General features: G+C 38.7%; 1 protein-coding gene and 1 long non-coding RNA gene across 3 annotated transcripts; both read right to left on the bottom strand.

Moving 5' to 3' along the window:
* Positions 1 to 454: 454 nt before the first annotated feature.
* HEMK2 (HemK methyltransferase 2, ETF1 glutamine and histone H4 lysine) lies at positions 455 to 4,947 on the bottom strand. Its single transcript, XM_084538366.1, has 6 exons — positions 4,712 to 4,947; positions 3,989 to 4,075; positions 3,267 to 3,357; positions 2,445 to 2,528; positions 1,586 to 1,727; positions 455 to 900 (listed from the first exon to the last, which is right to left on the bottom strand). The coding sequence occupies exons 1-6, from the start codon at positions 4,852 to 4,854 to the stop codon at positions 791 to 793; spliced, it is 657 nt and encodes a 218-aa protein (XP_084394492.1). The 5' UTR covers positions 4,855 to 4,947; the 3' UTR covers positions 455 to 790.
* A 644-nt stretch (positions 4,948 to 5,591) lies between these two features.
* LOC311445834 lies at positions 5,592 to 15,800 on the bottom strand. Of its 2 annotated transcripts, XR_014698645.1 has the most exons (5): positions 15,662 to 15,800; positions 10,160 to 10,296; positions 9,670 to 9,734; positions 6,233 to 6,412; positions 5,592 to 5,757 (listed from the first exon to the last, which is right to left on the bottom strand). It is a non-coding gene; the product is annotated as an uncharacterized lncRNA (long non-coding RNA). The 2 variants fall into 2 exon arrangements; XR_014698646.1 differs by lacking the exon at positions 5,592 to 5,757 and having other exon boundaries at positions 5,769 to 6,412.
* Between the last annotated feature and the right edge of the window lie 7,826 nt (positions 15,801 to 23,626).

Raw genomic sequence — 23,626 nt, 5'->3', positions numbered from 1 at the left:
TTTGTAAGGATCTGGCGTTCAGGAACTAGATTCCTATTTTGTATAATGATTTTCAGAGAGGACTCATTCTACTTCTCCACATAATATTTATCGTTTTCAGGTATCCAGGAACTAGCCTTCTTAATAGCATCTCATATGTTTTTTTTTTCCTCAATACCTTTTCACAGATGAGAACTCTACATCTCTACAGTGGTACAGACCCTCCTTGTAAAGTGTCATAGAAGGGAGAACAAGCAACCTGTACATCAGGAGAGCAGTAGCCTACTTTTTTTCAGCTCTAGAGATGCACTTACTGCATCTTTCAGTTCAGAAGTATGTGGTTTCTCTACTACAGAAACAAACTCAGTAACTGTGCTTTAGACTTGCAAAAGGAAAGTGCTTCTTGCGACATCAAAACGAGTAGCACCAAATATTTAAACCCAGCACAGGTATAGAGTTAACTATTAAAACAGGAAGCATTACATCAAGTACCTTCTTTTAATAAGCAACAAAGACAAATATACAAATTCTTATTTACAGAGGGAAAAAGTGGTGAAGTGCAAAATGTGATGGGGTAGGGTATTTCACAGTTCACCTGCAACTGTCCTGTGGAGATCCAGAGGACAGCTGTAACTCTGACAGCAGATAAAAGCTGGTTGACCTCTAGAATAGAAACAAATACAGAGTCATGATCAGTTTCACTGCGGTAATCAGGAAGTCAGGATACACCTTAAGAGTGTGAGAAATGATTTGACAGCTTCAGTGGTCTGTATTCAACTTCCTGTATGCCTTGTATACGTAGTAAGAACAGTTATCCAGGTTTCCTAAATTTGAGGATAGTAAGCATCTCTTGTCCTGCTTGTCTGGAAAGTGCTCGTGTGCCTTCTAAGCCGTGCTTCTTCATTGTTTCCAGAATTTCATCTGTAGTTGAAAGCACAGTGTTATAATAATGCAGAAATCAGCTATAAAAGGCAATGCTAAAATGTCTGCAAAACATAGGCTGCAAAGATTATAATTTATCATTTTACTCTTTCAGACAGTATTTTTTATGCAAAGTAGTCTTCCATCCAGAAGAAACAAAGTTTATACTAACTGCAGTTCCATATTTTGGTATTATCACAATGAAAAGTTCAATTATGAAGCTAATTTGCAGGAAAAAATGAAATTCATAGCACCTTCTCCCAAAAGCTGCCTAATCAATCAAAACAGTGAAAGAATAATCATTGTCCTTGAAGCCACCTCATATTGTACAGCCCATTAAGCATTAGATCAGAGGAGCAATTCCGAATTCCTTTTCTACGCAGGTCAGAAATAAATGACATCTCATTTCCAGCTGAAGGCTTTTTTTTACCTATAAGTTTACAACACTGTTCTCTTTTGTAAGAAAGGGTTGGCCAGGCTCCATTACCTAGTTAGAAGATTTCGGACTTTGAAACTTTCAATCTTAGGTAATATGCTATTGCCGCATTAAATTAAAATTACATTGGGTACTTCTTTGCTCATGTTGACTGAGGTCTGATAACCTCCAGAACATTGTTGTGATCAACAACTTGATGAATAGTGTTAAATCTAGTTTGGCACAAAAGGGTCAAAGGAGAGCAATTACCTGGATTATTTTCTTTAATTGTGACCAAGTAGAATAATCCTCCTGGTGAAAGCAAGTCTGCCGCTAGTGGAAAAACTCTGTCCATTACTTCTCTGCCCCTTTTGCCACCAGCCCAGGATGCCTCTATTCCATGGCTTTTCACCTAGGAAGAATGAAAGCAAAGGCCATCTTACTCAATACAGAATAATACTAGTGTCAGTGGTACTTAGAAGAGAATCATCATCATGATCTCTGTGCTCAGGAATCTGCCATTAGAACTCTGACAACTTTGATTCAGCAGATTGGTTTATGAAGCAAAATTCCTTCAGAACTACTCCACACAAGATGAATGCATTGCTTTTGTTTCAAGTTCTATTTATAACGCTTAGTTGGAAGAGGCGTGTTTTGTCACATGCTTTACGTGTATTTTCTTGTAATCTTGTATGATCTCATTTGCCAAGTGAAAGATGGCCATTGAACCCTTTGAGTATCAGAATCAGACTCACAAACACAGAATCTGAGGAAGCAGAAGAAAAACAAAAATGCTAAGATATTTTTATAGAAGGTTTCCAAGGGAAAATGCATGTCTAACAAGTCTTGATGGAGAAACTACCTCCAGCAATCTTTATTCCCATGTAGTCTTACTATCAGTTCTGATAAATCATTTTCACTAAAACAGTTGTTACAACTTGTACAGTTATTGAATGGTTCCACAAAACCATTTACTATTTTGAAACAAACAACAAACCTACACTGCAAATTAAGAAAAGGTCACTGAACAACTACAAGCTGAGTTTTTGTACCACAGCTTATTTGATTTGCCATCTTCTCTGACAGCAGAATTATTTTTATTGTGGATTTAAAATCTATTTTTTCCTACCTCTTCAGAGGGTGTTACCACATATGGTGGATTAAAGAGCAGTAGATCAACCTTCCCATTTAATCTCGGTGACAATCCATTGACCTACAGATGAAATTAATAATAACAAAAACAAAGGAAACATTTCCATTAAAAAAAAAAGTTACATAGTCTTGCATATTCTTCTATTAATTTAAACTGCAACACAGACCAACCTAAACAATAACAACAAAACAATACAGTGTGTTGCATTAAGTTACAAAACTTCAGCATTCATGAGGTAATAATGGAAATTCAGACCTACAAATGACCTAGAGTAACCAGAAAGTATTTAATATATATTTTTTTAAATTCTGAACAGTTAGTTTTATATAAGAGAATAAACTGAATTTGAAGCCAATCTTCTGTAATACAACTACATCACCACTCTAGAAAACAAGCTATTTGTCCATCTGTCTGTGCTACATGAGCCCGGTAATACTGGATTAGTTAAAAGTACATGTAGATCCTTGGCTATTTTGTTTACTTCTTGAGTGCAATGCACTGTCAACTTTGGTTTGGTTCCAAACACTTCAGCCTGACTCAGGAACTTTCTAAGTGTGAGAGAAGCAGAACAATTCAAACAGTCTTAAGACAACGTTACATGAAATGTAGAAGAGCGAGAGACACGTATTGCAGACATAAAGGTATTATTTTATTCTTGCACTTTGGCCTTTCATCATTTTTTTCATCTGTACTTATCAAGAGAATATTTGTTCTTTTGGACTTTATGGTTACTTTTCAGTGTGTCTAAAAAGTAAAATGGAAATTATGAAGAAGGCATTACTGAAACATCTGTCTTACCAAGTCAGTAACGACTGGCTGAAGGTGAACATTGTTGAGCAGAGCTGTCTCCAGTGTACAGTAAGCTGCCATCGGATTGATATCTGTACATCTTAAATAAAAATATTAGAAAATGGAAGTTAACAGCTACTCAACCTGGAAGTTTAACACTGCAAACTATATGCTAACACAATATTGGTGAGTACCCTTTACTTTGCAAGTAATAGCTAAAAACAGACAGGAAAATACAATGTATCAGCAGTTACACCACTCAACACTGCCCTGGAAATTCTGTAATGACTTTCTGAAACCTGAAGTATGTGAAAACAAACATTTAACAGGATGTTTACCTTTTCAATGCCAGCTCTGTGTAAGTACGTATGCATACAGTTGCTAATAAAATTTAGTTACTGCCAACAATCAGGTAACTAGTATGTCATCAGAACTCAGTAAGATTACTCATTGGCTAAGATTTAGGATTCAACATGGTAAACACAAGTGTAAGCTCAGTAATTTGTCTAAGAAATGGAAAAACTGAATTTAACCACATCACTGTTTACTTGTTACAGAACCTGAGGAAAATAGTTTAGAAGCCCTTCACTTTGATTTTCTGTATCTGTAGAACTGAGCTCACATTTCTTGAAATATAGCTTTTGACTGTGCAATGGAAAAATATGTATTTTGAGGACAAAATATTCTTTGTTATTGCATGCAACAGCTTCAGTAAGCGTTGCTGTACTTACAAGTAGAGTGCGCCGGATCCAATAATGGAAGCTAGAAACGTTGAAACCACACCGGATCCTGACCCTATCTCAAGGCAGATGGCAATTCTAAAGACAGAAAATTCTGGGTGAGTGTTTTTTTTTGTACCATATAAACCTGCTGCCAAGGTGCCCTTCTCCCAAACATGCAATACTTGCTGGGCCCTAAAAGCCCACCTTGTGTGGTCTGCTTCACAGCAACTGCCAGCTCTACATGTGCCTATATAACTGATTCGTGTTTATCACAGGGCAATTTAAGAAGAAGTTCTTTACCGAAAGGGTTGTTAGACATTGGAACAGGCTGCCCAGGGAAGTGGTGGAGTCACCATCCCTGGAATTCTTCAAAAGACGTTTAGATGTAGAGCTTAGGGAAATGGTTTAGTGGGGACTGTTAGTGTTAGGTCAGAGGTTGGACTCGATGATCTTGAGGTCTCCTCCAACCTAGAAATTCTGTGATTCTGTGATTTGGGAAACGTGCCAGTTTTCCTGTGCCTAATACTACAATTTCCACGAACTACACCACATCCACAGCCCAGGCTGCATTCCTACGGCACCCAGAGCAGATTCACCCCTCCGGGCAGCCGGTGCCAGCGCCCCCCCCCCATCATGACTGAACATCAAGCCCCGCCCCCTTCCACCAGGCCACGCCCCCTGCCCTCCCATTGGCTGTTCCCCCCCCCGCGCTTCCCGCCACGCCGCGGCTACCCGGCGTCCCGCAGTCGCGCCGCGTCGCTCTCCAGCGCGTCGAGCAGCAGGAAGGTGTCCTCGGCCGGCGCGTACACCTCCCCGAACCGCCACACGTGCTCGTACCGCGGCGTGGGCACCGCGGGCACCGCCGGCACCGCCATCGGCGCGCATGCGCGGACCCCCCTCCCCTCCTCTTCCCTCCCGGACCGCCCTGAGGAAGCGGATGTGGGAGAGGGGGCGGGGAGCCGTCCGGAGCCAATGGGATGGCGGCGGCGGCTTCGCCCCGCCCCTAGCGCGGGGCTGGTGGCCGTTGGGAACGCCTCAACGGCCGCGGTGGTCACGTGGCCTCGGGGAGGTGGGGAGAAGCAGTGCCCGTTGGGCTGCTTCATGGCTGACAGCCCGGCGTGCGGGGCAGCTCCGTGGCGTTACAGCGTTCTGTGGCTCGCCTTCAGCACCCACAAATAAAACCAGCACCCTGCTCGTTACCCTGAGTCAGTGCTTCCCCAGGCAGCCAACGGAACTTATGGGGAGTCATAATTAATACATTAGCCGTACACAGAATCACAGAATTTCTAGGTTGGAAGAGACCTCAAGATCATCGAGTCCAACCTCTGACCTAACGCTAACAGTCCCCACTAAACCATATCCCTAAGCTCTACATCTAAACGTCTTTTAAAGACTTCCAGGGATGGTGACTTCACCACTTCCCTGGGCAGCCTGATCCAATGTCTAACAACCTTTTCGGTAAAGAAGTTCTTCCTAACATCCAACCTAAAACTCCCCTGGCGCAACTTAAGCCCATTCCCCCTCGTCCTGTCACCAGGCACATGGGAGAACAAACCAACCCCCCCCCTCGCTACAGCCTCCTTTAAGGTACCTGTAGAGAGCGATAAGGTCGCCCCTGAGCCTCCTTTTCTCCAGGCTGACACACACAGCAGTGTGGTCACCTGGTACTTAGCGTCTCTGCTCTGTGTCCCCTCCGTGGGGGTGAATCAGCGCAATCAGCCAGAAATCCATAACCAGAGATCCAGCGTTGAGTTTATAATTCAAGGATCGTTGTTGTCCTAGCACAGAAATGAAATCATCAGCCTTCATCTTAAAAGAGTTTAGGTTGCTTGCACCACTGCTGAGCACAGAAAGCCAGGTCTAAGAATTCAAAAGTTCAAGCATGTTTTCAGAGTAAATTTATTCCTGGACCTGATCTTGTATTACCTTTTAACTTGAAATGTTCTCTTCACTTAATTTATTCCCCCCAAATATATTTATGAAATATTGTCATAACCCATCCCAACCTTCATTTTGCCAACACAAGTAACTGTTGTTGCCTCCTAGTTTATCTCCCAGTCATGCTCTGTCCCAAATTCATTCTGGTAAATTATTCCTTCTTTCAACATGGTGTCTGCAGATAGGCTAAATGAGATTCTAGCCTGTGAGAAGATACTAATAGCGTCCTTTCAGTGCAAAGTCCTTGACTGATGCCTGGTAAAATTATCACATTTGTGTCAAAAATAGAACATGATAACAGAGATTAACGTTAACCTGTTTCTTCTTCCTAAATTCTCTTCATTAGCAGGGAAAGACAGGTTGCTTCAGGGAGCAGTAATGAGCAGGAGCCTGACTGGAGATGGTTTTGGGGTTTTTAATGCAAAAGGAAAATCAGCAGATGCTCCTTCGTTTCATCCGTCTTCCCAATGATTTGCTTCTGCTCCAGAAGAACAACTAGTTATAAAACAGATTAAGTTTACATAAAATTCCATTACTTTGGCAAAATGAAATCATGGTAAGCAGCAGAATTTTGCATTCTGTCCTTATTAGGGAAATTAATTCTTTGGATATATATCTTTTTAAATCTCTACAGGTGGTCAGGCTTTGGAGTGCAGTAGAAGGAATGACTTCACCATCTTCAGCTGTATGAATTGTTGGTTTTGGCTGTTTCATAGCTCATGAAAACTGGTTAATTATTATTGTTTGTTTTAATACTTATAAGTCCTTCTGGGTGAATTTTATAAAACATTTATTTTTAGTGCTTATATAACTACCTAAAGTGTTTTTCTTGGTAGACAACTGTACTGTTTTTGCCAAAACAGATTCTATTTCAATTTGGGGAAATTGTTGGAAAGTTAATAGTCCCATTTTCAATGGTGCCCATGCCATGTTATTAAACTAAGCTTTATGGAGATGAAAAATTGTTCTTGACAGGAATCATAACCATTTGTTTACCCTAACTGAGCTATATGGCCCTGTCCCATTTGGAATTCAGTGCCGGTTCTCTCACACAGCAAGGTTTAACCCATAACTTCCAACCCATAACTTCCCAGCTGCCTGTCAGCCCTCAGAGACCCATAACTTCCCAGCTGCCTGTCAGCCCTCAGAGACCTCCATCATAAACTTTTCAAACATTTTGTGGCTGCGTCTGGCCCTCTGTGTCCTGGAAAAGATGTAGACCTGTGCCGGACCTGTGAATACTCTTTTTTTTTTTTTTTTTTTTTTTTTTTTCTGTGCACTTGAGGCAGTGGTGCCAGCAGAAGCTGCAATGAGAGAGCAGCTAAGAGTAGTCTGTAAGAAACCGCTTTACCTATGGAGTCCAGCAGGCAACTACATCATACAACCTCTTCTGTAAACTGAGCAAATGTCTTTGTAGAAGTAGACAGGTTTCTTACTGTCAGCATTCCTAGTGAAAGGCTGTTACAACACTTCAGTGCCATGATGATTAGAAACCTTGTAATTCTCAGCCTTAATGTGGTGGTGATAGGCTTTATACTCACTCATTCTTCTAGCAACTGTGTCAGCTTAAACAGGTCCTTTCACAGTTTTTGTTTGATGGATTAGTAGATGAAAAAAGGCTCTCATCAGCCTTTGTTTTGCTTCACTATGTAAGACGTGCTCTTAAAAGTTTCCTGTTATAAAACATTCTCTTCATTTCTCTTACCATGTTTTTTGTCTTTCTGCCTGTGGATTCAAGTCTGAATCGTGAACGTGACTTCACCCTGAACGTGACTTCTACAAAACATTCCCAGTAATGCCTTAGTGGTGTTTTGCAAAATGAACTGGTTTCTTTATCTGTCCCAGAACACCACAGGATCATGTTTGCATTCTCCTCAGAAAAGTGGTTTCTTACCATTTTGTGCTCATCTGTTTTTCCTTAGGCTTTTCCTCAATGTTTTCCAGATATAAAGTTGACTATAAAGAATTCTGTAGCATTTTATTATTTTTCCTAGTCTGCTCTGCATGTCTGTTGCTTGTGTTCTGGTTGTCTTGCTCCTGTGCGTGTTGTCTCCTGACTTCATGCCCTTATCAGAGTGGTGGCAAGGATAGTGATAAAAACACTAAAGTAAATTCAGCCCCAAGATTGATCTTTCAGGAAGCCACCTTTAGCGACTTCCTTTTAACTTGATACTGCCCCTTTTCAGTATGATGTATGAGTAGCTCATCTGTTTTCAGTTCCTTGTTCATGTTTCCTCTGCCAATGCTATCATCTCCAGCTTAGTATATACTTTTCCACATAACACCACATCAGAAGTTGAATGGGAGTCTGAGTAGATTCATTGTATTTAATTTTTCTTGCTTAGAAATGGAGACAGACACTGTAGTAATGTAGCAAGATATACTGCTGTTGCCATCATGGCCAAAATCATCACCTGTCCTCTTGTTTTTAATCTCTATCCCAGCTTAGTGGTACACTGCTTCTTTATTTCTTGTCTTTTTGAAAATGTGTGCAAAACTTTTTGCTCTGTTTTAATACCTTCATTAAGATTATTTCAAATTGATTTCAACAATTCTTATTGTAGACAGTATTTCCTAGCTTCTAAGGCATAGTTTTTACTGATCAATCTCACCCCCCCCCCCTTACTTTTTGACACTGCATATTAATAATATCTTTCTTGAGACAATTATTTAACCAGTTAGGTCTGAAGCATATTCCTGCACATATACATTCCCCAGTCTTTGGACAATTATTATTTTTATCCCCCTCAGATTACGTTCATTTGCCTTTCTAATTGCATTACTGAGTTCCCTGGCCATACCAAAGGCCACACGCTGGAGTTTATACTCCGATTAATCTTTTCCACAGATACTGTTACATGAGTCAGGTTTTTTTTTTTTTTTTTTTTTTTTTTTTTACATACTGCTCTTTCTTTTGTATTTCTGTAGTGAGTAGATGATTGAATCTTTGTTTGCTTCCTTACTTCCCTACTGACTGATGAAAATTCTTGCCCTTACATCATGACATTGCTTCAATACACCATGGCATGGTAATGTTTAATCACAGCTGTGGAATTTCTAAATGTACTATGAAAGGTCCAGAGATGACATACTAGAGAGTAAGAATGATGGTTACTTGTTTGTAGCCCTTCCTGAAAAAAAATCCCAGAGTGCATACTAAACTTAACAAACCAATTATGAACTATTATATTGAAGGAATTACATCACTCATCGTTGAAATGCAGCTATCTCAGGGAGAAGGCAAGAAACATTTTAATAGTGTACACAAGTATTTCAACACTTCAGGAGAGAAAATGAATAATACCATAATCAATTGAGCAGAAAGAGAAGGTTTAGGTAAGTAGTTATATATAATTATTTTAACTGGATTTAAGCCAGAAATCAAGGAAAAATCTGTTGCTAATGCAAAATAAATAAATAGACTTGGGATTTTGAAGTCACAAACTATCAAGTCCTTTGATTTACATTACATCTTAAAATACAACACCTCAAGCAATAGAGCTGTAGTGGAGCTTTCTTTTATAACTGAGTTACTAGTGTTGCCTCCTTTAGCGGTTAGGAATAATGTTTGATCTCCCCAGGAGACAGATTGGCTTCTTCAGCTATTTTAAGGGCATTTAAGGGCATTTCTGCCTTCCCCCCCATCCCCCATTTTAGACTATTAGTGTTGAAAGGAAAATAAGACTAAGGATTTTTTTTTTTTTAGCACTGGTAGCTAAAAAACAATCCAGCAAGATAAGAAATTCACTTACTTCCTGCCTGCCAAACAGTGAGGTGCAGGATCATGACTGGCTCCATCATTTTGTCTCTCAGGACTCTGAATGAAGAATTCAGAAAGAAAAGGAAATAATGTGCAGTTACATGTCAATATACTCATATTCCTTCATGATTATTATAAAAGAATGGGAGTTCTTTTAAAACAGTTAATAATAACATGGATCACTCTAGCCCCCATGTTAGTCCGTCAGCAGTAATCATGGTAGTTTAAAAAGCAACTTGTATTCCTAGTACATTTTTATCTGGAATCATCACCTACAGGAAAATTAAGAGGTTCATTTAGCATCTCTTGCAAATAGCAAAACTGTAACACAGTCATGCTCAGTAGGCAAGGAATTTACCAAAGAAATAGCAATTTTGAATGCGTGAATGTATGCATACATAAAACAGACTTTAAAAAAAATTACATTATTAATGAAATGTGTACATCTGCAGGCAACAATGTGACACAGGAGAAAATCATACCTGCTAGAAGGTTATTTCTTCCAAGGCTGTATACAATAGAAAAGAATCTTTAGACTACATATTCAGCGAGCACATTTCAGAATGAATCAGTTGTCACTCTTCAGATCAGTTGCTGTCATAGAGAAATCAGTGAAAATCTGTTTAACAAATACAAGAGATTAGCATTTAACAAAGCTAATATATGTGCATAAAAATACCTTAGGTTATAATAGGAAAGAAAAAAATCAGAAATATTGTAATACTGTTATATATTGGTGTTTAAATATATGAACACATATATAGTATGTATACTATTATATATACAGCTTTGTTATGTGATGTATATCTATACACATATAACGTGTATTTTTTTTAAAACAGCTCATAAATGGTTGATAGAAAGCTGTTGAAACTAGGGAAGAACTGACTTTCTGGAGAATATATTAGGATGCTTGAGAAGGGAAGAGTAAGAATAAGATGTGATTGAAGCTTATAAAACTGAATGCTGAAAATACATAGCACAGACTGAAGAAATAGGAACTTTAAGCGAGTTCTCAAGAACACATAAAACTCACAAGTAAGAAAGACTTTTTTTTTTCCACAGCATATAATTAAATAATAGAGCTAATTTTCAAAATATGTACTTGAAGCCAACAGTTTGAAGCAATTTAAGGAACAGGTATTTAAAACACCAACCCTTTTGCTTCAAGGCTTGCAGCCATCCACAAATGGTTATTTAGAATAAGATATATTAAACAGTCAGGTTATTAAAAAAATAAGCACAATTATGCACTTGGCTTTAATTCTGATGGGGTTATTCTACATTAAGAATGACTACTGAGAATTGTTTATAGAAAAAGAACATTTTCTGTTGATTCAATGAAGGAGGTTGCACCAGGAACATTGGAAAAAACTCACTGAGCAAGGTGGTTTAATTTGAACTGAGTTATCTTAGTTATCCTAAGTTATTCTTGGTTATCCAAAGGATATTCAAACATTGTGAGAAAGTTTGAGGTGATATTTTTTAATCTTGCTCTTTCTGTAAAAGGCTTTTGACTTAATTACCAGGTGAAGGAGTGACTTTAGTGGGGAGGAGATCTCTGGTCCCACCTACTGCCCTGAGCCGACCCAGCTCTGGAAGCAGACCAGGCTGCTCAGGGTGTTCACCAGGCCAGACTTGAAACCCTCTGAAGATGGAGCCTGGACAACCTCACTGTCAAACTGCTCCACTGCCTGACTCTCCTCAGGGTGGAAGCTTTTTTCCTTTATACCCAGCTCAAGCCTCTCTTGTTTCAACCTGTGGCCATTGTTTTTCATCCTTTCAGCACAGAACTGGTCCCCCCAGTTAGCTGTCACCTAAAAACTTGCTTGAGTGTCCTTTATTATACAACACACTTGTTAAAACATCAGGAAAAATACCCACCCTGTAGAAGATTGTACCTTCCTCTGGCTGATACTGCTGGTACTGATTACATTGTAACCAATCTTAGATTAACAGGCTGCAATTCTTGCATTTCTAAATGTTATTTTTCTTTTTATCTTTTTGTTTGGATGTATCATGAACATTTTGCCAGCACAGTCTTATCCATATTATTTTCTGGACAATGTAATGTGTTCAGATAGTCAGCGCGACTGTTATGAAACAAAACAAAATCTGCATGTAATTACATTTTGGGTGGCAGTTTTCCCTGTGTGTATTTTAATATGAAAATCTAATAAAGAGAGATTAAAAAGGATTTTCATTTCAAAACAACCTTGAAATGTCTTTCATAATGACTCCATTACACTAATGGTTCAAAATGGGGAGTTTAGGCAGCTGTCTACCAAAATTCTGAGTGTTGTTGCAAGCTTAATAGGTACTAGATAGAACATTTCATCAGGCACATCAGAGGAAAGATTTTCACGAGGGTTATGCAAATAAAGCATCTTGACAGACCATAGGAAAAAAAAAAAAAAAACATTAATGTGCAAAATATGTTGTCTCTATAGCTGTACATACTGTAGATGATTGAGTATACATCATAGAAAATAAGGTCATAGGTCTTTGTATAAGGCTATTTTAGTAGAATTATTTGTGAAGTCACAAAATGTTCAGTCAAAAAAATAGAATCAGAATTTAGCCCATAATGAAGGACTTCATCACAGCACGAGACAATCAAGACAAGACTGCCACTAAAATATTCTAACTTAATGCTAAGGACTATGGATTTGACTCCACACTTGCAATAGCTTTCTACAGAAACAAACATCTGCTAACACTTCATGCATTATAACACAATCCTGTATTTCATGGATTTTGCAGGTTTTCAATTAACCTTAAATTTATTTAAACACATTTCCTTTTTTAATTATTCTTATTTTTATTTTTTAAGGAGAAGTAAAAGGAGAAAAAAAAGACAGAAAGAAGAAACTAATATAGAAAGTGGGAAGGAGCCTGAAGATTAGCTTCTTTCTGGCTGAAAGAGCCTGATCTGCAGTCAAAATGTGAGATATGAGGATTTTTTTTTTTTTTTTTTTTGGGGGTGGGGGGGGGTGTCATAAGGCTACATAATGTAACATTTTCGTTGGACTGCACTCAAACTGGGTCTTTGTCCAGCAACAACAGTCTCCTTAAGCTGTCCATTTTTTTTTTCCACGTGCACACCTGTTAATATATTTTAAAGGAAATGCTAAAAATATGTTACAAGTAGAGACATAACATATGTCAGTAAGAATAAATGAGGTGATTTAGAATTGTATTAAAAATCTTCAAGGTACCTGGCTGGTAAGCCATGCTCTAAAGCATTGCATATTGACCTCATCTGGAAACAGGATGTAGCCAAGCAAGACAAATGGCTACAACTGATCCTTGTTATTCCTATTCTTTGTGTAGCATGCTACACCTTGGCTTTGGTCTTTCACTGTGGAGCTAACATTTGTAAGAAATGTTGGAAAGCATTTTGTGGTCTATGGTGCACTGGGGCAAATGTAGTCAAAGCTCTGCAGGTCTGTGCCTGTTGCACAGTTGCTTGTAAACTTGAGGGACTAAACTCAAAGCCCCATTTGGTCCCTTTCAACAGGGAATCTCCAGCTGGGAGAGAAGAGGAAAATAAGAGTGGGGATTTAAAACTGCAAAGGCTGAGAAGTTGAGAAGGAACTTACAGGGACACATTTTCTAGCAAGAGGAAAAGTTTTAAAGCACTTGGCAAACTCCACATTGAAACAGGGAAGTTATTTGCTTTAGAAAGATCCATGTATTTTTTTGTATGGTGTAAGATAAATGATGATTTATTTTCTTTTTTTGCGGAGTCTTTGTATTTTCTTCAACTGCCACCTATATTGTTAATAATTCCGAATATGCCAGGAGAGAGGTATTTAGGCACATTTGATCTCCTAGGGTACCTTTGTTGCCTAAAGACAAGGCCTGGTAGCATCTGCTTTTTGGAGACGTATTTTCAGAAAGCATGGGGAAGTTTGCAGTCCTGAAGCAGGCCAACAACAGAGCTGATGGCTGCATCCTACCTAATTGTGGAGAATTTAAAGACTTCTAAGCTCCCCCCAAATGCACACAGACATACAAATTAGCAGAGTATCTACAGAAGTGGTACAGAAAATGATACAAAAATGGCAGTGTTAATTTAAATTCTAGACTGCCATAAATGCAAATGTGAATAGTAGTTATACATCAAAATTGTCATCAAGTTTTTCACCTAAAGGAAATAGTGCACATCTTGAAGTAAATGTTCCCTAAATTATAGGCACTCTGTAGTTATCTATAATACCCTCACTTTACAAAGAATAGTGTTTTGAAACATCACTTTCAAAACTGTAATAAACTTAACAGATGTTTAATCAAACAATGTTGAGACATATTAATAAGCTCTGTGAGATAAAATTAGGGGTGGGAAACAAAACCTGTAAATGGATACATACGCAAGCTCACTATTTAATAGGTCTACAACAATTGCACATCTAAGAAAAAATGTTATAAATCCTTTCTGCCTGTCATAGCTCAGTACATATATTAAAGAAACCAAGACTAATCAAACTCTGAAAGATGGGCTGGTGGTCTGATTACCTAATTCACCTGACTATAATTAATTCTTCTAAAATATGCTAGACATTACAGTTAAAACTATCAAATAAAAATCCACTTGGCCACATTTTTTTCATTTACAGCTTAAAATAACAATACTGACCTTGGTATGAGGTAAATTCTTGAGATTAATGACCAGCTTGGGTTAATGATCCTTGGCTGTGCTGCTGACCTTCATCTCCTCCCAGCCAGTCATTAATCCTCAGGAAATTTACTGCACCTTGATAGTTATTAGATAGCCCACGTGTAAACCTCAGGAACCGTGGCAAATATGTAAGTGGTATTTCACTCACAGAACTCTTACAGCAGAAAACAATGCAAAAACAGCTTCCAAACTTCTAAGAAGGAGAATGGCAAATCATATTACTTCGGTCAAAGTATTAATAAGAACCTTGCATTCATTGTGTGCTGTTTTCTCTGTATGAGTCCTGGAGCAATTATTGAAGAATACTGCCGAACATGAAAAATGTAGTATTTGGCATCGACTGTCTAGTTCAGGCATTTCTAAAACAGCGATCAAGTTTGTTTTTAAAGGCCAAATACAATATTTGACCTTGATGTAATTCTTCAAAGTACCATTCATTCTTCTTTCACTGGAAATACTGCAAAACAAAACAATGCATTTATAAATGTATAAAATGAGTAAGAAGGAATTCAGGTATTTGCTCCTCAGTTATTTTTCCCTGTCCACCTGTCACATAGTTAATTCCTGCACTTAGCTACAGTTTATAGATGGAGATATTTGAGGCAGAGAGAAGATGTGATTTGTCTAAGACCTTACAAATATCCCCATATGTAGTTATAAGTGGAAGATTAGATTTTTTTTTTCTAGTTAATGCTGATGTGAGTGTTCATTCCTGAAGACCATTTTGCCCTTTCTTTCTGTGCTAAGGATCGTGTTCCTGATGACAATGTGAAAAACTGAGCTGCCTTTCCTAGCACAAAGAACATCAGAGTTCCAGGTTTAGTAACAAATAGGAAGGAGGAAAAAAAAAGAAAGTGATACAACATTCCTTTCTAGAGCTTCTTGAATGGGTGGTTCTGGAAAAACAAAGAAACAAGCAAAACCAAAAACCAGTACTGTGACTGAAATTGAAGACATAAATACTTCATGACGTCAAAAGCTTTCCTGTTAGTTTTGGATCTAGCTGGGCTTCCTTTTCCCCCAAGAAACAAATGCACTGCTCCCATGGCAGAGGTGACATGGTTGGGCCTGATGGTGTCACAAGCCTGGTGTCACAAGCCCAGGATGCCCAAGCACAGTCCCTGCCACTGCATCCTTCTGCCACTGGCACAGAGATGTAATTGGCAAAGAAGTGCAGTAGCCCCAGGCTGTGTGTCTCCTGCTGAAATAACTTGTAAATAGATAACTGGGTGCAACGCAGTGTGGCAGGTAAAGATAAACACAAAATTTATCCTGCTGCTAATGCCACAGTAAGAAGTCATACCTGGGGAGGGAGGTTTGTTCTCTATCTACAAATTTCTCTGTGGCAGGAGGAGCAGGAAAAAAACAAATTCTGCAGTCAGCTGACTGAGGATGAATCCATCTGGTAGCAGTCAGGGGGCAGGTGTGCCAAGGGCCACTGCAGCTGGGAGAGTTATGGGCTCCCTGCAGGCCTTTTGAAGCTACCTACTCTGCACTTAGAGCCAATGAGACACCCATTGGAATTAGAAAAACAACAACAACAAACACCTGTGTTCTTAACCCTTAGGCATTACTGATATGTTTGTAAAGGGTTTTGCAAAGGAGACAGAATCTTATTCAATTTGTAATTGCACATCGACTTACAATATATTTCATTCTTTTTGCCTTTCTTGTTTCATTTGTCTACCTAACTAGGCCATGCATTGCCTACCAGCAGCGTTCTGGCTAAAGAAAACTAGATGAGAAGCTTTGGAGAACAGTGGTACACCTAGAAAGATAACCTTTGAAAGACATTTTTTTCCCCATAAGCAATTGATTTCAATGTCTTCCCAGGACTCCTAGGTCTGCCAGTCTGAAAGGAAAAAGCAAAACCAAACCAAACCAAAACAAAAAAACAAAGCTAGGAATAGAAATAAACCAGCTACTAAATGTTTTATTTCCACTGCAGTTTCTGGCTCTGTGCAGATGTGGACTTAACAAGCAAAGGAGTGGTTTTCCCAAGAGAAGTAAATGCATCAAAATGCAGTTACTTTATAAGGACTGTTGTTACAGCAAAAACATTTTTTAATGAGGAGGAGAAGTCATATTTCTTCACACACTATATATAACTTTATAAACCCTTCCTTTGAACTATTTGCATGCAACGTAAGCTGCATCCAAAGTTAACATTTTATTAAAAGTTTCCCTTCCATGTTTTCATAATACACAACTTAAAACCATATGACTTTTCTCAAGGTCTAGGAGAACTTTACCGAGATAAAACGAGAAGAACTTCAGAAGTTAGTCAAAAGTCTGATTTTAATGCAAATGTGGTTCCTTGTAATAGAGTGGAAGAAAGAAGGGAAAAGATCAAGAACTGACAGAGTTTATATCTGCAGGCCCTGTGACCTGATGAGGTAAGGATAAAAATCTTCCGTCAGTGGCAAGATGTTCAGAAAAAGAGATGGATTCTACTAAGGATGTGTTTTCTGAGGACAGCAGTGGATGCTGGTGGGTCAGCTATGTGGCAGCTGGTTGCTGTAACAAGGGACAAAAAGCAGAAGATCTGCAGAAGTCAGACAGCCTGACTGCTGGAAAAAAAAGGAGGAGTGAGTGGATGAATGAACAAAGAAATAGACAAATAGATACACTCCATCTCAAATAAACTGCAGCACCATTGCAGTATACCAAACAGCTTGATGCACATAGTGGATCACCAGATAAGATGCAGATTTTCTTCCAGGGAGACTGAAATGTGCAAGTAGCAAAACCTAGTTGTCTCATCTGTTCCATAACATAAACAGAAATGCTTTTTTCTCCATATCTTCTTTGGCCTCATGACATTTCACTAATATAAAGCTTATCTATTTTTTTTATTCAAGTATTTTTTTTCTGATGTCACACTGACATTATAATATGAATGACATTTTTAGAAATGTCAGTGATACAGACAATAAATGTTAATGACTTCTCTAAAAGTCAAAATTATGCATGTCTTGTCACCTTTTCAATACTTTTCCATCTCTGTCCCAACATCCCATATCTGAAGCAAACGTACTCAGATATTTGGTCATTAATTACTAGCAGCTAGCTTGAAAAGACTTATAGAAATGAAGAGCTATTTAGACAAGCAGACGATGTACTATATACTTTTGGTATCACAACAAAGATTTCTTTCTTTCCTCCTTGCATAAAAGGAATATATGAATGAAGAGCTTTGGTTATTAAATACATGCAACATCGATACATTTATTACTGACAGAAGTAGCTCAGTGCCAACTGAGATTTTCCAAAGTCCTTACTTACAAAGGACTTAAGGACTGATTCATGTAATTATGCATTAATGGCAGCAATTTGATGAAGTTTATTAAAAGTACATTAAAGGAAGAAGATGCAGAAGATAGAATAACTGTGGTTTTAATAGACTAAAAAACAAACAATCCAATATATTTTCCCACGAGAAAATACAGTAAATGATCTTGCAATTAGACAACAAAAATATAATACATAGTGTTAGGACATTGAATTAAAATCACCTAAATGAAATTAAATTTTATATACCTTAACTTTTGAATGCTTCATTTCATAACCTTAGTTTTATTTTAGTGTAGTTAAATTGCATAATGCAAATTATAAGGAAGAGAAGAATTTTAAAGGAAGAAGAGAGTGTTTGTATATAAGTTACTATTTATGTGTGTACATATACATATGTAAATTATAAAAAGTCACCAAAAACCTGCCATAAAGGTAATGGATATCCCTGCACTAGCAGTAGTTAGTCTGAAGATCTTCATGTTGATATTTTTCTTCTTTGTTACTGGTGATGTTTTACTGCTTCTGAAAGCCTGCTCCAAACAGTACAGATAGATTTCATATTCTCCCTATTATAGTCTTGTTTATTATTCTTTGCTGTGAGGAATTCACAGAACAAGAAAGCAAAAATATGGCAGGAAAGAAGATACAAAGGAATAAAAGAGAATCTCACCTGACATCTGAGTGTTAAAGCTGCGTTAATACTAGCAATTTATTCTGGAACTGTAGTGTGTTTTTACAATGACCTGATTGCCTCCATTTTACCATGCATTGATGCAGCTTGTGGAGAAGTTTCAGTCTGTGTGAAGGGCATCACTTTAGAGGAATCTAAACTGGAAGCTTCTCATCAGCATCATGCCAGACCTTGATGGGGATACCATAAGCTGGGGTGTAGGCTGCATCCATTTGGGAGATCCTCCAGGATTCCCGCTCCCTGCTCATGTCCACTACTGTCCTGTGCCAGTGCTCCTGGGAAATGTGCATATTTCTGTACATTTTGTACCTTTCACTTGCTAAGGTGATGGGGTGGGAGGGGAGTGCTTGAGGGTTATGGAGTAGTTGGGGCATTGGGCTTATAGCTCTGGAGAAGTGATGCACATCGCAAGTCTGGCTGCAAAGACTCGCTTGCCTTTAGAAATAGCCCCCTGGGAAGGACCGAGCTGATGTGGCCCTACCAGATATCTCTTTGCAGATGCTGCGCTGAGGCCTCCTCCTTGCCCTGAATGCTCTGGGTGATGGCTAGGGGAATGGTGCCATGCCCAGAAGTGAAGTGCAGCTCCATTCCTGCCTAAGGCATGTGAAAGACATGCTCGGGCTGAAGGGTCTTTGAGTGTTCAGTGGTCATCAGCTGAGGAAGGGCAGCCAGTCATGGCAATGCTCTTCTCCACCACCACCTGCATTCCCAAAAGCACAAGTTACATGGCCATCCACCTTCAGTGCCAAGCACAGCAGGGGTGCAGGCCTGCCCCTGGATATCTTTGCCCCAGGCCCTCCATGGAGACTCAGCATGACACTGAGCTCACCCCTTGGCTCTGAAGGACTGGAGGCTTGCAGGAGCACAGCAGTCCATGTGCAGGCTTGCTATCATTCCTGGTTTCAGCAGGCAATCCTTGGATGAGTCCTGGCAAGGGTTATGTCTTCCCTTGATTTTTTGGGCCATCAATGATGGGCTGTCACTGCCTGTGGGGCCCTGGGCCCACCATGCTGTCTCCTCCACTGCTGTGGGGAGATGGGTGGGAAGCAGCTGCCAGCAGGTGCTGCAGTTAGCTAGCTGCATGTTATCCCTGGAGAGGCAGCCCGTGGTGGTCAGCACCACCCTGATAGCCAGTAAGATCAGGCCATGCATTGGACTGGATGGGCAGTAGCATGGCACAGCTATCCAGTAAGATGCCCCCACTTTGTCTGAAGGCACCACCAACTCACTGGATCAAATCCCTGTCTCTGGCTAGGTACAAGAGGAGACGCCTGGACAAGAGCATAAGAACAGGACAAACATGAAGAGACATTGCTAATACATCTGCTCATCTTCCCATACCTACAAGTGATGAAAGGAACTGTAGTTTTCTGACTGTTGCCCAAAATTGCCTGCCTGAGCAGCATCCATCCAGAATACCTAAACCAGCCTTTCCCTTCTGATGGTGGGGGAGGAGGACTATTGCAGCTCTGGCACAGGGAAGGGCAGCTTTGGGCTCTCTCTGGATGACCGTCTGCAAATGTTGGTGTATGGGAGCTGTAGAGTGGGGAGGGAGAAATAAGGGGAGGGTTGCACATCCTGCTGAAGACATCCAAAGATGTGTGGAGTATTTGACACAGTCTTGGAGAGGCCTGTAGCATTAGGGCCTGTACAAGGGCCTGACTCATTTTCTGGTGAAGCAGTAGCAAAGATCCTTAAACCTACTATAATCTAAACCATTAAACCTACAATAATCACTTCCATCAATATGAGGGGATTAGGCAGTCCATTCCCTCATCTACAACAGAATCAACAGCATCATGGTTGTTCTTGACAGATACCTATGTGGTGTGTCCTTAAAATATCAATGATGTAGACTCAGTAATCTATTACAGGCAATCTATTACAAGGCAAATAATAGGCAATCTATTACACTTCCATGTTGTCCTTAAAATTAGAAAGCTCTTTTCAGAATGCCTACTCTAAGTATCTTTCATTTGAATCTAAGTCTGACTCCTTATTGTCTTCACCAAAGACACCAAGAAAAGAAATTACTCCTTGCAATCAAAGTTCGTTATCATGTCTGTCACTTACATTACCTACCTTTGAGTTATCTGTTCAGGATTACATATAAATATATATTTAAATATATTGTCTTTAAATAAATAAACACTGAAAAGCATTTTACTCAAAGGTTACGTGTTAAAATCTACAGCAAGGACTGTACAAAAGCTCCTTTGCAAATACAACTATTATGTAGCGCTTAATTACTTGCTACCAATTTGAATAGATGCTGCAGTTAAATATGGTCACACCCGACTCACAACATATGTGCCAGAACAAGAGAAAAACAATTAGTCCTTCTGTTCTATTCAAATCACATTTACTGTGGAGAAAAAAAGTTTCTTTCTCCATGCAGGAAGAGTTCTAAAAGGGATTCTTTTTCTCTCTAGCTATGCCAACATTCCTTTCACATTAGGAAACTTGAACAGATTTAAGGCCTCATTCAAAGCACAGTTTGTAGTACAAACATGCTACAGTTGTCAACACACAATGCACAAACACATGGGCAAAAATAGACAGCGGAGCGGACGCGAGCCCTTATTGCTAAACTGCTTGTGGGAGGGGGGAATAAAACTATTTTTATAAACAGCCAGCCAAGCTCTTCGAATTCTCAAAAAGTCTATATTTGGAGTAATTATATGACTATATTACATCTTGGCTAATTGTAGCAGTCATGTTAAATGATTAAATTATTCAGCCATTTCCCTTTGTGTGAGAAATGGCCCCAGATGGTCACCCTCATCCATTTCATACCAGCACAGTGCAGCAGCACTGCTTATTAAGAGCATATGGGGGAAATATTTTAAGTGCAGTGTAAGTAGCTTTATACTATAGTTCATTTTAAAGAAATAAACAAACTGCAGTAATGCCTTGAATTTTTTATTCCACAAAAGTTCTATAAAATTCTTGTTATATCCGGGCCCTTACAAAATAATTTGAGAAGCTGGCAAAAGAAAGAAGTGTTATAAAAACAAATCACTGTTCTGTATGATTCACAACATAAAAAGTGGTTAAACTAATGTTACCTATAGGATTTAAGGTATACACTCAATAAAAAAAGTTCAGTCTCTATAAAATACAGTTTACCTCAGCACACTTTTGCTTCATCTGCTTGGATTCCACAGGTTAGATTTATAACACAACCAAGGAGACAAGAGTTATTATTGAAATTCCACCTGTCCCCAGTGGTATGTACCCGAAAACTATGCCAAGTCTAGCATGATGTCAAAATGAATTCCCTCACACAAGAGCAGAATTAGCCTAAGTGCAACCATTTGATATTATCCAGACACTCTTAGAAAAGGGAGAACAGCTAAACTGGGCTGAATTTTGATCAGGGAAAATATTATGCAAAAATGAGGTGCTAAGTTTTGTTCTGAATATTCATCTCTGACAAATATTTAATCAGTCTTCTCATTTAGTGCTTAAGTGCAATGGTGAACTGTTTGTGCAATGGGGTGACAGTAATGTATATACAAAGCTATCTTATTGCATCCTAATCAAACAGTACCATAACCTCTAAATGTTTATGCAAAGCATTAAAGACAATATTCATGGAAGAGCACCTGGAAGCTTAACATCAAAAAATGACAGAATAAAACCATAATCACACAGTATTATTGCAATGCCAGTCCCAAGCTGGTATTCAAAGAAAACAAAAATCTCTTTTCTTTATTCATCCATTGGTGGCCATGTGTACTACAGTACACATGTATTCATGTATGCTATTTTTTCCATAGCATGTCTGAAATAGGAACCATTTGAAACACAGTTCTGGATTAGATTTTCCAAGTTTCCTTACATTTATCCTTAAAAAACAAACAAAAAAGCAAACAAACAAACAAACAAACAAAAAAAACAAAAAAAAACCCAACACGTTATCTACATATAAGTTGGCAGAGAGGGGAGTTTGAAATTGAGTGTTTTTTTTTTTTTTTGTTTTGTTTTGTTTTGTTTTGTTTTGTTTTGTTTTGTTTTGTTTTGAAGAACTATTTGGAATTTGGTGTCTTTAAAAGTATTATTTCCTGTAACTGGATGTTTAATTTCAAGAAGATGATCCGTAAAGACTGCAGACTTAGAAAGTCATCCCCTAAGGCCCCCTGAGGAGGTGAAACTAGCCTTCCCTGGGAAGAGGTCTCTCTGCATGGGTGAAGGGACACTGAAGGAATTAATTACAAGGGTAACGTGGGTGTACGTGGTGAAACTGCTTTGTGTGTGTGAGAGACCTTGCAGAGGGAATATCAAGAGCAGGAACGGAAATACATCAGGATGAGATTTGAGTTAGGAGGTTCAGTAGAAAGTGTGAATAGATCTTGAAGAGGATACAACCTCTCTAATGGTAATTAAGGGAACAGCGAGAGTGCCAACCATTAGCACAAGAGTCTACAGTACTCTTTAGTGGCAGTTGTTCCTGATATTAATGGAGAAACAGGTAACTAATTCAAGGAAAAGCTGTAAATAGCATGGTGTGCACAAATATTTTGCAAGACACAAAAGATTGTCACCACTGAGTGATTTAATGGATGACTTCTGTAGCCTATTGTTTTGTATTCAATTGCTGAATCATCGTTTTTAGTGTCCATGAGGTTTATTAAGGTCAATATTTCTTTCTGGTGTTTTATTGCAATTGAATTAATTAATGTAATCCTTAATATACAGATTTTGAATGGCTATTTTTTTGCCCTGAAAAAGACATTTAGGTGAGGATTCTTAGTATCAGCTTGGGCAGATTTGTCAAAAAGACACAGAACAAAAATAGAAAAAAAAAAAAAAAAGAAAGGAAGAAAAAGCTCCAGTATTCCTTGGCAGATGAATCTATAAAGGCAAAGTGTATCTGATGGTTGTAAACAACTTTTAGTGTTCTTTTAATGCACAGATTGGCAGAACACTGTTGTTCCTTGAGAACATAAAATACATATGTGTAAATATTGGAAACATATTGTAATTAAAAATGATGCTTTATTAATAGGTGGTTTGTGGGCTATGTGATTCTCCACCCCTGCAAATTACAAATAGTACAAACAGCCATGCTTCGTGAACTGAAACGGTACCAAGAAATTCAACATAAGTACAATCCATGACATATTCAAATTGGGAAAAAACATCTGTGTGGATAAGTGTATAAACATGAAAATATATGAGATTTTGAACTGAAACTCCAAGAATCTTTATTTCTAAAAATGCAAGTTTCAGATTGAAATCTACATAATTTCCTTAGTAGCATTGTACATGCAATCGTAC

Source organism: Aythya ferina (genome assembly GCF_964211825.1).
Source record: "Aythya ferina genome assembly, chromosome: 1".
Taxonomy (NCBI): Eukaryota; Metazoa; Chordata; class Aves; order Anseriformes; family Anatidae; genus Aythya; species Aythya ferina.
Note: the sequence above shows the minus strand (reverse complement) of the source record. Positions and strands in the feature narration are given on the sequence as shown.